General features: G+C 38.6%; 1 protein-coding gene across 2 annotated transcripts; it reads right to left on the reverse strand.

Annotated features, from left to right (window-relative positions):
- Nucleotides 1–1,319: 1,319 nt before the first annotated feature.
- On the reverse strand, nucleotides 1,320–11,574 carry mpzl1l (myelin protein zero-like 1 like). Of its 2 annotated transcripts, none has more exons than XM_077505355.1 (6): nucleotides 11,432–11,574; nucleotides 8,145–8,326; nucleotides 7,707–7,917; nucleotides 6,345–6,474; nucleotides 4,127–4,232; nucleotides 1,320–4,000 (listed from the first exon to the last, which is right to left on the reverse strand). In XM_077505355.1, the coding sequence occupies exons 1-6, from the start codon at nucleotides 11,502–11,504 to the stop codon at nucleotides 3,905–3,907; spliced, it is 798 nt and encodes a 265-aa protein (XP_077361481.1). In that variant the 5' UTR covers nucleotides 11,505–11,574; the 3' UTR covers nucleotides 1,320–3,904. The 2 variants fall into 2 exon arrangements, with proteins under 2 accessions (XP_077361481.1, XP_077361482.1); XM_077505356.1 differs by lacking the exon at nucleotides 11,432–11,574 and adding an exon at nucleotides 8,873–8,898.
- Between the last annotated feature and the right edge of the window lie 581 nt (nucleotides 11,575–12,155).

Consider the following 12,155-nt stretch of genomic DNA (forward strand, 5'->3'; position numbering starts at 1 on the left):
GAAAAAAAATAGGTCTTGTTAAAAGAAAAAAAAAAAAAGTCACATTCACCTTCTATTAAGCTGTTGTATTACAAGGAAAATATACATATTTTTCCCAAGCAATAATCCTTGAGAAAAAAACAAATTGAAATAAAAAGTGTCAATATCACAAGAAAAAAAGGAATTTCCCCTTTGGATTTGATGTGAAACTTTTCTACAATCAGCAAATAAATGGTTGAATAAAAATGAAGAGACAAACCACATTTGGCCAGAAATCATTGTTGTTTTTTTTATATAAAATTTGAACAAGTGGATACAGAACAGGCTATTATGCGTATCAAAAAATACATACAATAAAAGGAAAAAAATAAATGAATCTTATCTTTTCTATCTGAAGCAGACGTTCAAGTTAGCTGTTGAAATGTAAAAGGCACTAAATGTACAACATTCCAGTTTGTTTTTGTATTTCTTTTCAAACGAGAGGCCAAAGTCATTCAGAGATGAGAATACAAAAATAAAAATCACAGGGCAGGTTTTTGTCTTCCATATTTAAGACGTAGTGCACTCTTTTTCTTTTTTGTACTTTATTTTACAACAAACAGACACTATCGAATAGAACAACTATTTAGCACACAGAGAGTCGAAAAGCGTAGCTAGGACCGTCCGTCTTTTTTATAATTTATACTTTACATCACCACGTGGACGACGGCAACACGCACAAGCACAAACGCGCGCACACACGCACACAGCCACCAGCAGCTCAAAACCACAACTGGGAAGAAGAAGAAGAAGAAGAAGGAGGGAAAAAAAAGCGACTTGCTATCGTACAAGTTGTTGTTTTTGGATGAAGACGTTGCAGTAACTTGTTAAATTAAAAAGCTAGCAGTGCCTGTAGTAGTGAAGCAGTGAGCTTACATGCTATGCTAACATGCTAACGACGCTAATCACATCAAACAGTTTTCGGAAAGAAAAAAAAAAATCAAACTTCTCAGAATAGGACAAATTCAGAGTTTTGGTTTTTGCTCCTAATGGAGAAATGGCAAAATAATTCTACTTTATTTATTTATAAATTGGTTATCCACATTGATTTGTCAAAATGTGTTTGCTAACGGGTGATGTATTTCATTTATTCAACACTTAAAATGCTTAATCTTGCTAGCTAGTGTGCAATTTGTGGTAATAGTTGCAATAAAACTACCCGACACACACACACTTTTGTATTTAATATTGTCAATTTCTTTTTTGAATTTTTATTTTATTTTTTTAAGAAATTCTGTTTACTAAAAAAATAAATATGTTTTCATATCTGTTTTCATAACCTAGAAAAAAAGTAAAAAAAATTTCTTACGAGGATACATGTATGCAAATTTTTTTAAAGAAAAAAAATTACAATATTATAAGTAAAAGTTATAATTTTTTTGTATCAGTCTATCTCGTTAGCATGTTAATCGGCATTGCAAATGCTGACCTCAGGTGGCTCATCTTAGTCACTACACGACACTCCTGCAGGCACAGCTTTTACCACAAAAAATGAGGGGGGCATGCTCATGAGACTGGAATGCATTCGGAATAAACAGTAACACGCATGAAGTCCATCCATCCGTGACGTGACGTGACATGGATACGAAAAGACCGCATAACGCATGGGGGAATGACAAGTCGTTCACATCAACTCAATTTGGCTTCCAAACGTAAAAAAATGCATTTTAAAGCTGGAACACGGATGATGAACACATTTGGCCCGTTTATTTTCTTTTATTTTCTTTTTTTTTTTTTTTTAAATAAAATTCAATGCTTACACGTCAACAAGCATTTTTTTGGTAATAGGATCATCACGTTAGTAGATCGCATGCAAAACAGCAGTTCCGCCTCAAGAGAACATTTTGTATTTACTTTCAACATGCAAAAAAAAATTAAGTTAAAAAAACGTTTATATATGAATTTTCCAGAATTTTTTTTTTCCTTGTTAAATGTTCTAATGAGGCGCGGAAGGACGACACCGACATGCTTTCACAGTAACGTTAATTAGCCAGCCCACCCGTTAGCGGCCAGGCTACATGCAAAATGGTTAACTTAGCGCGCACAAGAACACAGTGGAATCTCCAAAAAAATAATACAATAAAAAAATAAATAAATAAGACCACCCCAGTTGTTTGACTCTTTTTGTTTGTTTTGTTTTACTTGCTTTCTTTGTAACGTGTCCAACTCTAATGTTTATTTTATTGTCAGTGGAAAAATTGTGTTGGCATTTGTTGTGTGAATAGCCCATTATAACAAATATAGGATTTATTTTTTATTTTTTTTTAATGAAAAAGTACATTTTATGTTGGCGTTCAGCGAAATTGTCAAAAAAAATTTTTAAAGTCTGATTATAAGAAGAGAGTGATGTTGCTGAGATTTTTTAAGGAGAATTATGATTGTAATTTCTGTCAGAGTCGAGTTTTACTTTCGTAATTGAAATTTTTACAACATGGATGTTAAAATTTGATTAATATTTTATGAGGGAAACAAATGAAGTGATGTTATCTTGCATTGTTTGCAATTTGTCATAACATTCCCACTTGATTCTTGTAATATTACAAAAAGAAAGTCAGTATTACCATGCAGATAATCTATTACAATAAAAAAAAAAAAAAAAATTTCAAAAGTAAAAAAATTATGTACACATTTAGCTTTTTAAATCTGACTTGTAATATTACTACTTTATTTTCATATTGAAAAAAAAAAAATCAGATTGCGATATTGTTGCCTGAATACACACAAAATGTGTTTGTGGTGTCTGTCACAAATTGAGTAGTTTTACAATTACGCAAAAGCTAAATGACGTAAGAAATAGTATACAAACATCGCCAGTACAGTGTGATAACAATTTTAGGACGATATTTGTTTGTTGTTATGCCAAAGTAGTTTTAATGTATTTACCTTTAATAATACTTGAATAAATAATGTTAAATTCTGTATCTATACGGTCGATACTGACGATTTTGTTGTTACCGACACTATTTCCTACCAGTAAAATGTAAGAACTTGAGATTGTAAACAAATAAATGTAGCTTGGAGGTTCCACTGTGTTGTTATGAATGATAAATATCATTATCATAATCATAATTCTACGCCCTGCTGACTCCGGTGGTCCAAAGCGTTTTCCCGCTGATGACAAAATGTGACACGAAAACAATGTTAAAATGTTTTCGAGGGATGGGCATGTGATTGAGCAATATTAACATTTTGTCCTTTTTAAACTATATGGGGACATATTTTGGAAAGTGGACTTTTTTTGCGCAAGCGCTGTTTATTTGCAGTCTGGACACGGAAGATCTCAAGAGTCTTCCAAGACGCCACAAAAAGTGTCCGGATGTCTCGCTAGTCAGTTTTTATGACAAACAATCGTTGGGAAAAAGTCAGCTGGCGACAACACCGAGTAGCCACTTGCATCATCGTTGTCATAGTAACCACTTTACAACTGGCGATCGAAATTGTGAAAACTGTGCGTAATACGTCTCCTTTGAAAGTCGCATTAAGCTGAAAATGCAAAATCAAAACAATTGTTTCTGTTTTTTTTTTGTTTTTTACCGTAGTCACAGGTTAAAAAAATAAATAAATAAATCTATGAGTAAGCAAAATAAATCTGGTTGGCTGGGGAAGGAATGTCGAAAGCTTCTGGAAATTTCTGTCAGTGTGTCCAAATGTGCAGCAGCTTTTCATTGACGCGAGCTTATTTCAAAAACAAGCCAATAACGACAAAACAACGGGAGTGTAAATGTGTTAAAGAAAAGAAAGAAAAGGCTTCCCTGTACAAAGAAGCGAGCGTTCCCGAGAGCACCGGATACTAGAGGTCTGATACTTGACTGTCTGTGTGTGTTTTGGACTTTTTTTTTTTTTTTTGTTTGTTTTGTGCGTGGCTCCCCCACCCCGTCAGTCCGTTTCAGTTTTTGCGAATGTCGGCGTAGACCACCGGCTCCATCTTGTGGAAGGAGTTTTTGCTGCCCGAGTGGTCCAACTGGACATATATCACCGGGCCCTGCCAAAAACACAACACGTGACGTCATTTCGCCAGCCGACAATCCTGACGCCGACCGTCGCTTTTACTTTTAACTACTTTGGATTGACATGGCTGGGGGTGTGCTTGGGTCACCTGGGCTCCTACCTGCACTTGGCCCGAGGGGCTGGTACTCGTGGGGCCCTCCAGCTTGGGCTCCGTCTTCTTGATGGGCTGCGGAGGCGGGGCGCGCGCGTTTTCCAAGTTTACACAGCTAGTTTGGGGTTACGGTTTTTGCCACGGTGTCGTCGTTGCACAATGGGGCAGACGAGGACAAGACGGACACAAACAATGGGGGGGGGGGGGTGGGACATAAAAATGACTGAGTGATGAGAAGGCGGGGCATTGAAGCAAAGATGCACACTACTCCCAAAAATTCCATGATCAAATCATTCCCGAGCACGCCCACTTCTATATGCCTTTCTGTGACTCTTCCAGTCCCTCTGTTGCAACCTGCTGGTGACATCATGGGACATCTGGATTTTGGCCTGTTTTACTGCCACTCCTCTGTCCCACCCCCAACCCTTCTGCTGAGTGGACTCTTCCAGTCACTTTTGCAAGCTGCCGACTAGCAGATTCCAACAAGACGAGTCTTAGAAAAGGCAAAATAATGGACGGCGTCCAAAGCAAAATATTTCAAAATAAACAAAATATTTGTTTTGTTTTGTTTTTTTGTGTGTGGAGTGCATATTCACTGTCTTTCTTTTTTTTTTTTTTTGCAATTTCCCTTAAAGGGATACTTTACTTATTCAGCCATTTTTGGCAGTCAAACAATATTTTGTCTCTAATAAATTTGATATTTTCATTGTTTTTCATGTACAATTACTACCTTTAAAAACACATTTAGCAACTTGCCGTCGACTGAAAATGACATCACAAGGACTCAGGTAACCAATCACAGCTCACCTGTTTTCTAGATTTGGTCATGTGACATTCACAAGCTGAGCTGTGATTGGTTACCTGAGCCCTTGTGATGTCGTTTTCAGTCGACAGCAAGTTGCAAAATTTGTTTTTAAAGGTACTAATTGTACATGAAAAATAATGAAAATATCACATTTATTACAGGCAAAATATTAATGTTTGACTGCGAAAAATGGCAAAAATAAATAAAGTATCCCTTTAAATCGGGCCAAACTGATTGTACAAGAGAACAATCATGAACAGCTGGTTGTGTTGAGTGTTTCTTCAATGTTTCATTCACCACAATAATATGATAATTTGCAACAGATTAAGCTAACAGCTAGCTTCTTCAAATTTCTTCTTTGTTATTCCCCAGCTGTCAGGATGCCTTGTGGCTCCGTGCTGCCTCTCACAGGTCACTTTTGGTAGCACAACATCCACCGGCTATGCGTGTAACCCACTTCATGAGCTTTGACTAAGCTGCTAGCGACGTCAACATGCTTTACTGACTGATCAGACCAAGTTAGCGTGCAGCGGGTTAGTGCGTTGTAAAAAGCGGGACAAACAATGATGCTGACAAACAAAAAGGCGGATGGAAGCAAGCGGCACCACAGCAAACAGCAACCCCAAAGATCGCCAAGAACCACGGCGGAAAGGTCGCAACGCACTTGTTAATGTGGGTCAGATTTTGTCAAATATTTGTTCCCACCAAGCGGCTCAGTTCGGTTACCCGATTGATTGCGAAGGAAACTGTTAATAATCAAAAGGTGAACCCAGCAGCCATGCAATGCGTTATGAGGCGTACATATTGTTAGACCAGTCATATTCTTCATTAATCACATATAAACTAGTCACAGTTTTCACAATGAACTTAAAATGCACTTGAACCTTTACAGGTGAACTTTGACCTCAGTAATTTTTCCTCAACTTGCTGTTCTTTAACAAGGAGCTGAACGACGGAACTCACAAATGGTGTTGGACGTCCACTTCGATGCCTTTCTGTGAGTCTTCCAGTCTTTCTGTCGCAACATGCTTACACTCTGTGACGCTAAGCGAGGTTTCAGCTTGTAGGGTCATCAACAGGTCGCAACACAAACAAGATGTGTCCACCGAAGGAGCAGCGGAGGAAGAGAAGTGAAGTGGCAGTAAAACAGGCCACATTCCCGGTTTTAGGGGCTTACAGTTTCATCAGCTGGTTGCAACAAAGGTCAAATTAAGTTCCCCTGCAAAGGTTTAAGTGCAAATTAATCTCATTGTGAAATTTTTTCACAACAAATCCCAATTTCTCAAACTTTTTTTGGAATGAGTAGTGTACAAGTAGCTGCAATAAAATGGCAGCTCATTCATCAAAATGCGAACAAAATGAGGTAAAAAAAAAAAAAAATGCAAGGGGTGTCACAACGGTGCGAAACGACGGGCGACCTACCCTTCGTAATCGTGGCGGTTGTGAAGCACCTTCATCACGACGCAGATGGCCACCAAGACGAGCACCAGCAGGGCCAGAACCCCACACACAGATCCCACGATGACGGCCGTGTTGCTCCGAGGAAGAGATTCTGCACAAACACCAAATAAAAAAAATATATATATTAGGGATGTTCGAAACCACTTTTTTACAGACCGATACTGATACTCAGACCCTCAGTACTCACCGATACCAAGTGCCGATACCAGTAGTACATTTTGATAAATAAAAAAAAAAAAAAAAAATCACTAAAAGTTATTTTTAAACAAAAATATTCCCTTTAATTTTAACAAAAAAAACAGCAAAGTCACTCTTCAATAGTGTTAACGCTAAAAATAAAACACAAAAATGGTCTTTTAGTTTAGGATTCACTTGTAATAAATGTTTAGCCTAGAGGTGCTTTAGCAAGTTACTAGTATTGAACGATGCACTCTTCATTCTGCCTCTTGCGAGTCTTGTGCCGCAAAGTTCACATTCTGCAATGTGTGGTTCGTCCTCGTCAATTTTGAAGTATTTCCAAACCGGTGAAGTTTTGGTGAAAAACGCAGACATAGTCGTGGGTTCATTGTTGTAAAACAGGAAGTGATCCTCATGATTTGCCATGATGTTAAAACTCCTGAAGGGTAGCGTCAGCTACAGGCAAGCAGATTACTGTATAAACTTTATACAGTAGTTTGCTCGCAAGGTAGGAGTAGCAAGATGGCCACCCTGTGACTTGAACGGCTTGCACTGGCGTATATCGGCTATCCAGTCACATATACAGGTCAGTGGTTTGTGCTAGCGTGTTTTTTTAACCTTGCTAGCTAATACTACTGATAAGTTTCCTGTGAATGTTGAATAATTTAACAGCCCTTTATATAACATGCGTTAATGATTGTAAACATGCTAGATGGATGAGGTTGGTGCTTTTCTGCCACCTCCACGCATATTTTCTATTTACACTACCACGAAGCATATCCAAGTCTAAACTCAGCCTAGTTGCACGTGAAATCCTGCTTGACATTGGGGGCAAACTTTTTTCGTCTCAGATGTTTTTCCACATGTCGCAGGGAATGTTCTCAAGGGAGGCAAACAAGCTGCCACATGCAGGCGCACGCTTTCCGAGACCTGACAATAAACACGCACAAGAATGCGGACCCACATGATAGTGACAAGATACACTACTCTCTAAGTTGGGGATGCTTGACAAAAACAAATCTTAAAAGATTTCAACGCAACTGTGTTTCAACTGCACTTTCTTTCACAAACCACTAGAGGGAGCCCTGAGAATCATCCTGATATTGTGATTTTTTGTTTTTGGTGACTAATTTAGGTTTTTCTCACCTCTGGAGACCACGCGCAGCTCGGTTCGACCCGGCGTGCCCGTGAAGTCGGGCGGATTCTTCACGTCGCAGAAGTAGGTGCCGTTGTCGCTGAACTGCGCTGGGTTAAGCCGTATGGACACGTCCCTCTTGTTGATGTCGCCGATGAACTGCACCCGATCTTTGAACTCCTTCGACGCGGGGGCCGCGTTCCCGTTGTAAAAGTAGAAGATCTGCCGCGACATAAAGGGAGGGGGATCAAAATAGCCGGCGAATAATTTGAATTGATTAACCGAATAGCTGTCGATTAATTGTTGCCAGTCATTTTATCACTGATCTCGCGTTAGCTGGTTCTGCTCCTCCCGCGTCAGCACATTTGACAACAACGGCGGTAACGGGCATCCTTTGGGCAACGCAGGAAGGTCTTACAGGTCTTTTGCTACCCCCCCGCTCGACTCACCGCGTACGGCGCTTTGGAGAACTGGTTGTCAGGTTGACTGGACTGGAAGTTCCAGGTGACGGTGACGTGGCTGCTGATCACCTCGTTGGACTTGAAGGTGCAGCGAAGCACGCACGCCGTCCCGTTCTCCACCATCACCTCGGGCTCGGTGTAGATGTCGATGGCCAGCGTCGGCGTCCAGGCTGAAAGGCGGAGCAAGCTGGGTTTGTTATTTGGCTCTATGTCGCTAAAAAAAAATGCGGTATGAACGAGCTAAGCAGCAGTAACTCCTGAAAAAAAAATGGTAATGAAGGTACTATAATTCCCTCACAGCTGGGCTTTTTACAAACTACAATTTGAACAACACTTTGACAAACCAAAAAGACACACTTCTCCAAGAAAGAGGCACACTGTGCTTGCTTCAAGATGTTTGTCACTCCCAGTTGCAGTTGACACTAAAACTGACCCATAAAACAAATGTGTATGAATAAATATTGATTATTTAAACATTTTACCCAAACCATAAAATTTTGTCAAATGCAAGTTCACCGCCTTTAGAGCTAACATATCCAGTAACGTAAACACACCCTAGACAGGCTCAAGGAAATTAGCATAGATGTTACGGTTGTCAATTTAAAGGGATACTTGACTCATTGAACAAATTTTCAGCAGTGAAAAGTTAATATTTTGTCCGGAATGAATTTGATAACTTCATTATAACTTCATTATTTTTCCTGTAAAATTAATACCTTTAAAAAGTCATTTTTCTACATGCTGTCGACTGATGACATCACCTGTGCTGAGGAAGTAGCTAACGGCCAATCATGGCTCACCTGTTTGTCGTTACCTACTTCCTCAGCACAGGTGATGTTATCAACAGTCAACAGCAAGTAGAAAAATTACTTTTTAAAAGGTATTAATTTTACATGAAAAAATATGAAATTACCACATTAATTATAGACAAAATATTAACTTTTTACGGCTAAAAATGGCTCAATGAGTCAAGTATTCCTTTAAATCATCTTTATTTATATAGCACTTTCAAACAACCGTAGTGCTTTACAGAAACAACATTAATACAGTCACAAGTTACAAGACATTTTTTTCCCTCCCATTCAACATTCTCTTTAATGTTTGAAGTGGTTATAGATGAAAGAGGACAAAATCAGTCTCCTTTCAACAGTTGATCAAAGACGTGATTACAACATACAAACATGACGTCACACAATTCTAAACCTTCAAATAACTGTTTACACATTTTGGGAAACAACATAAAAAACATGTCACTTTCAATCTAATCTAATCTATACGTCAAACAGCAAAAAATAGTTGCAAACAACATGAAATAAAATTAGACATATTAGAATGAATGCAAATATTTTATTAAGCAATGGCAAGAAAATGAAGAGGGATCAACAAATACTTTTAAGTACAGTTCGCTTGTACTTAACTTTAAATACATCCATCCATCCATTTTCTTAACCGCGTATTCCTCACTAGGGTCTCGGGGGTGCTGGAGCCGATCCCAGCTGGCTTTGGGCAGTAGGCGGGGTACACACTGAACTGGTTGCCAGCCAATCCAAATAACTTTAAATACATTACTGTGAAATGCAGAAATTACATTACATTACAAAAAAAAAAAAAATGCATTTAATCTTTAAGAGATGTTTGTCCAACATTTACTTAGATCATTTTTTATTCAACTTTTATGCACATCACCTTTGAACTAAATAATATAAGTGCCTGGCTTTGCAGTTTTTTTTTAAAAAATGATTTCTATATTTCACAACACCAAATAGGGAAGCAAGCCTTAGTCAGCCTGTCTGCTGCTATTAGACCTGTCAACAGTCAACATGAGAAGTGACATTTGGCGTGAGCGCATGAGAAATCAGACCGGCTCCATATTTGTTTGCCACTCGCCTCCAAGCTAAAAAAATACGGTTGGAATAATAACGTAACATAACGTGCCGCTCTCAAGTACCGACATGGCAGCTGTCACTTTTGCAAGTACTGCGGCCTTGATTACTAAATTGATTAATCTGTGGTCTTTTTTTTTGTAATAGGCTGTGGCATTTTGGAGCTTTGAAAAGGAGCATATATACCGCAATTAAGTGATAGCTCATAACTGCAACTAGGAGAACTGATTAATATTGAACCCCAAATAGGCAGGCATTCACTGTGGCTCATTTTTAAATACTTTATTAAAAAAAAATACTATTATTAGATACAAAGTCTGGAATGATCATCATCGTATTATGACCTAGTCTGCAATTTCCACCCTGGTTGTGATACCACCCATCCATTCTTCAACACTTATCCTCAACTAGCTCATTATTATATAATACTGATATGAAAGATCAATTGCTGCATGTTCACTTTTTTGCTGTATCGATATTGTCACTTGCAAACAACTAACTCTATCTTATCGTGACTTGGTCAGTAATTTTCATACATCGTGGTGACATATCGACAATGCATTTCCAATATTATCAATTTGTGTTGATGATACATATTTTAAGCAATATCGCAGTTATGTTAATGATGTGGTGCCAGGCTGTACTGTGAGCATAGCTGGCAGAGATCAGGAAGTCGATGCTAAACTAACACAATCTGAAGAAATGAGCTATTTTTGAACAGTATTCATTAAATGCTGGCTTCACAAGAACATGAATAATGATATGGCTTGTGAGGAGTAAGCGGTCAAGAAAATGGATGGATGGATTCATTCCCTCACGACACACTGACGTAACCAACCGCTGTTACCTGATAATGTATTCATTCAAAAGAGAAATTCACTACAATGGGATAGAAAGAAGCAGTTATATTTACTGATAATAGTAATAAACGAACTAAACACACACACACACTGATCCACTGTAAAGCATACCATATCTATGACTTACGTCAGAGACGGCTTGTATGCATTTCATTTTCGTTGTTGTCACCGAGTGTTGCAATATATTTCTCTACAAATACCACCTAGCAAATGTGGTTTTAATCGCGAGCAGGTTGACAAATTGTGCGGCCCCAAAAGGCCAACGAGGCTTGTTTGTGTTTTGGTGCGCTTTGCTCCAAAACCTTACTAGCTCTCTTCCTAAAAAGACGTGGGGTCGAGATGATGCTTATTCTAAAGCGAACCGGACCGGGGACGAGTTCGGCCGAGTTAATTATGGTTAAATATGCGGCATTATTGAAGGAAATAGCGTGAAGGTGTTGCTCGTGCGTTATTCTCGATACAACCTCGTCGAGTGTCCTGAAATCACAACTCACCCGGAGGAAACCACGTTTCTCCACCAAACTGCACTCACCTGCGAGAATTAAAACCACAAATCCAGTTAGTAAAACACGCCTGGACAGCGTATCGTGCCGTTTATGCTCCATTATGTTGTTTGGAATCGGGGAGTTTGTGATTTTTTTTTTCCTCCACCCTTTTGAGAGCAGCGTCGTCGTCCTCGTCTTCTTCGTGGGCGAGTTGCAGCAGCAGCGGCAGCGCCGCACCTAGGGAGGGCGTGTACTCTGTCGCCTCCCTGTCGGCCATCCGTTGTGTTGCCAGTTGGTGCGACCCGTAAGCACATTCGCCATATTGGATGTGGCAGATTTGCCCTTGACCTGATACACGTCAACGGCCAACATATGAGCGCAAAGTAAAATTGTAAATAAAACAACGAAATTCAATTGCTTCTCACAGCGCATGACAAATAAAAACCACATGATAAATAATACAATCGAAAAAAAAGTCCATCACAATATACACTAATAAAGCAACCAGTAGACCCATATATCACTAAAATGTATGCCTCCTGAGTTGAATACAAAGGAGAAATAAAATACACTTTACCCATATTATATACGTGGATGATAAATTCAAAAATAGACAATATAATGCAATTCAAACATAAGGCATTAGATTGGAAAAAAGGCAAAAAAAAAAAAAAAAGACAAATAATAGAAACAAAAACTACAAAATTAAAAAAAAAGGCAAAAACAAAACAAAAAATACCGTATATATATATATATATATATATATATATA

Source organism: Festucalex cinctus, chromosome 18 (genome assembly GCF_051991245.1).
Source record: "Festucalex cinctus isolate MCC-2025b chromosome 18, RoL_Fcin_1.0, whole genome shotgun sequence".
Classification (NCBI taxonomy): Eukaryota; Metazoa; Chordata; class Actinopteri; order Syngnathiformes; family Syngnathidae; genus Festucalex; species Festucalex cinctus.

Excerpts from the sequence above, each read along its gene's own strand:
- mpzl1l (XM_077505355.1), bottom strand. The coding sequence starts at position 11,504 with ATGGAGCATAAACGGCACGATACGCTGTCCAGGCGTGTTTTACTAACT. Across the intron at positions 6,475-7,706 it reads GCTGCGCGTGGTCTCCAGAG|AATCTCTTCCTCGGAGCAAC; the intron begins GTGAGAAAAACC and ends GTGTTTGTGCAG. Across the intron at positions 4,001-4,126 it reads GCCCCTCGGGCCAAGTGCAG|GGCCCGGTGATATATGTCCA; the intron begins GTAGGAGCCCAG and ends TGTTTTTGGCAG.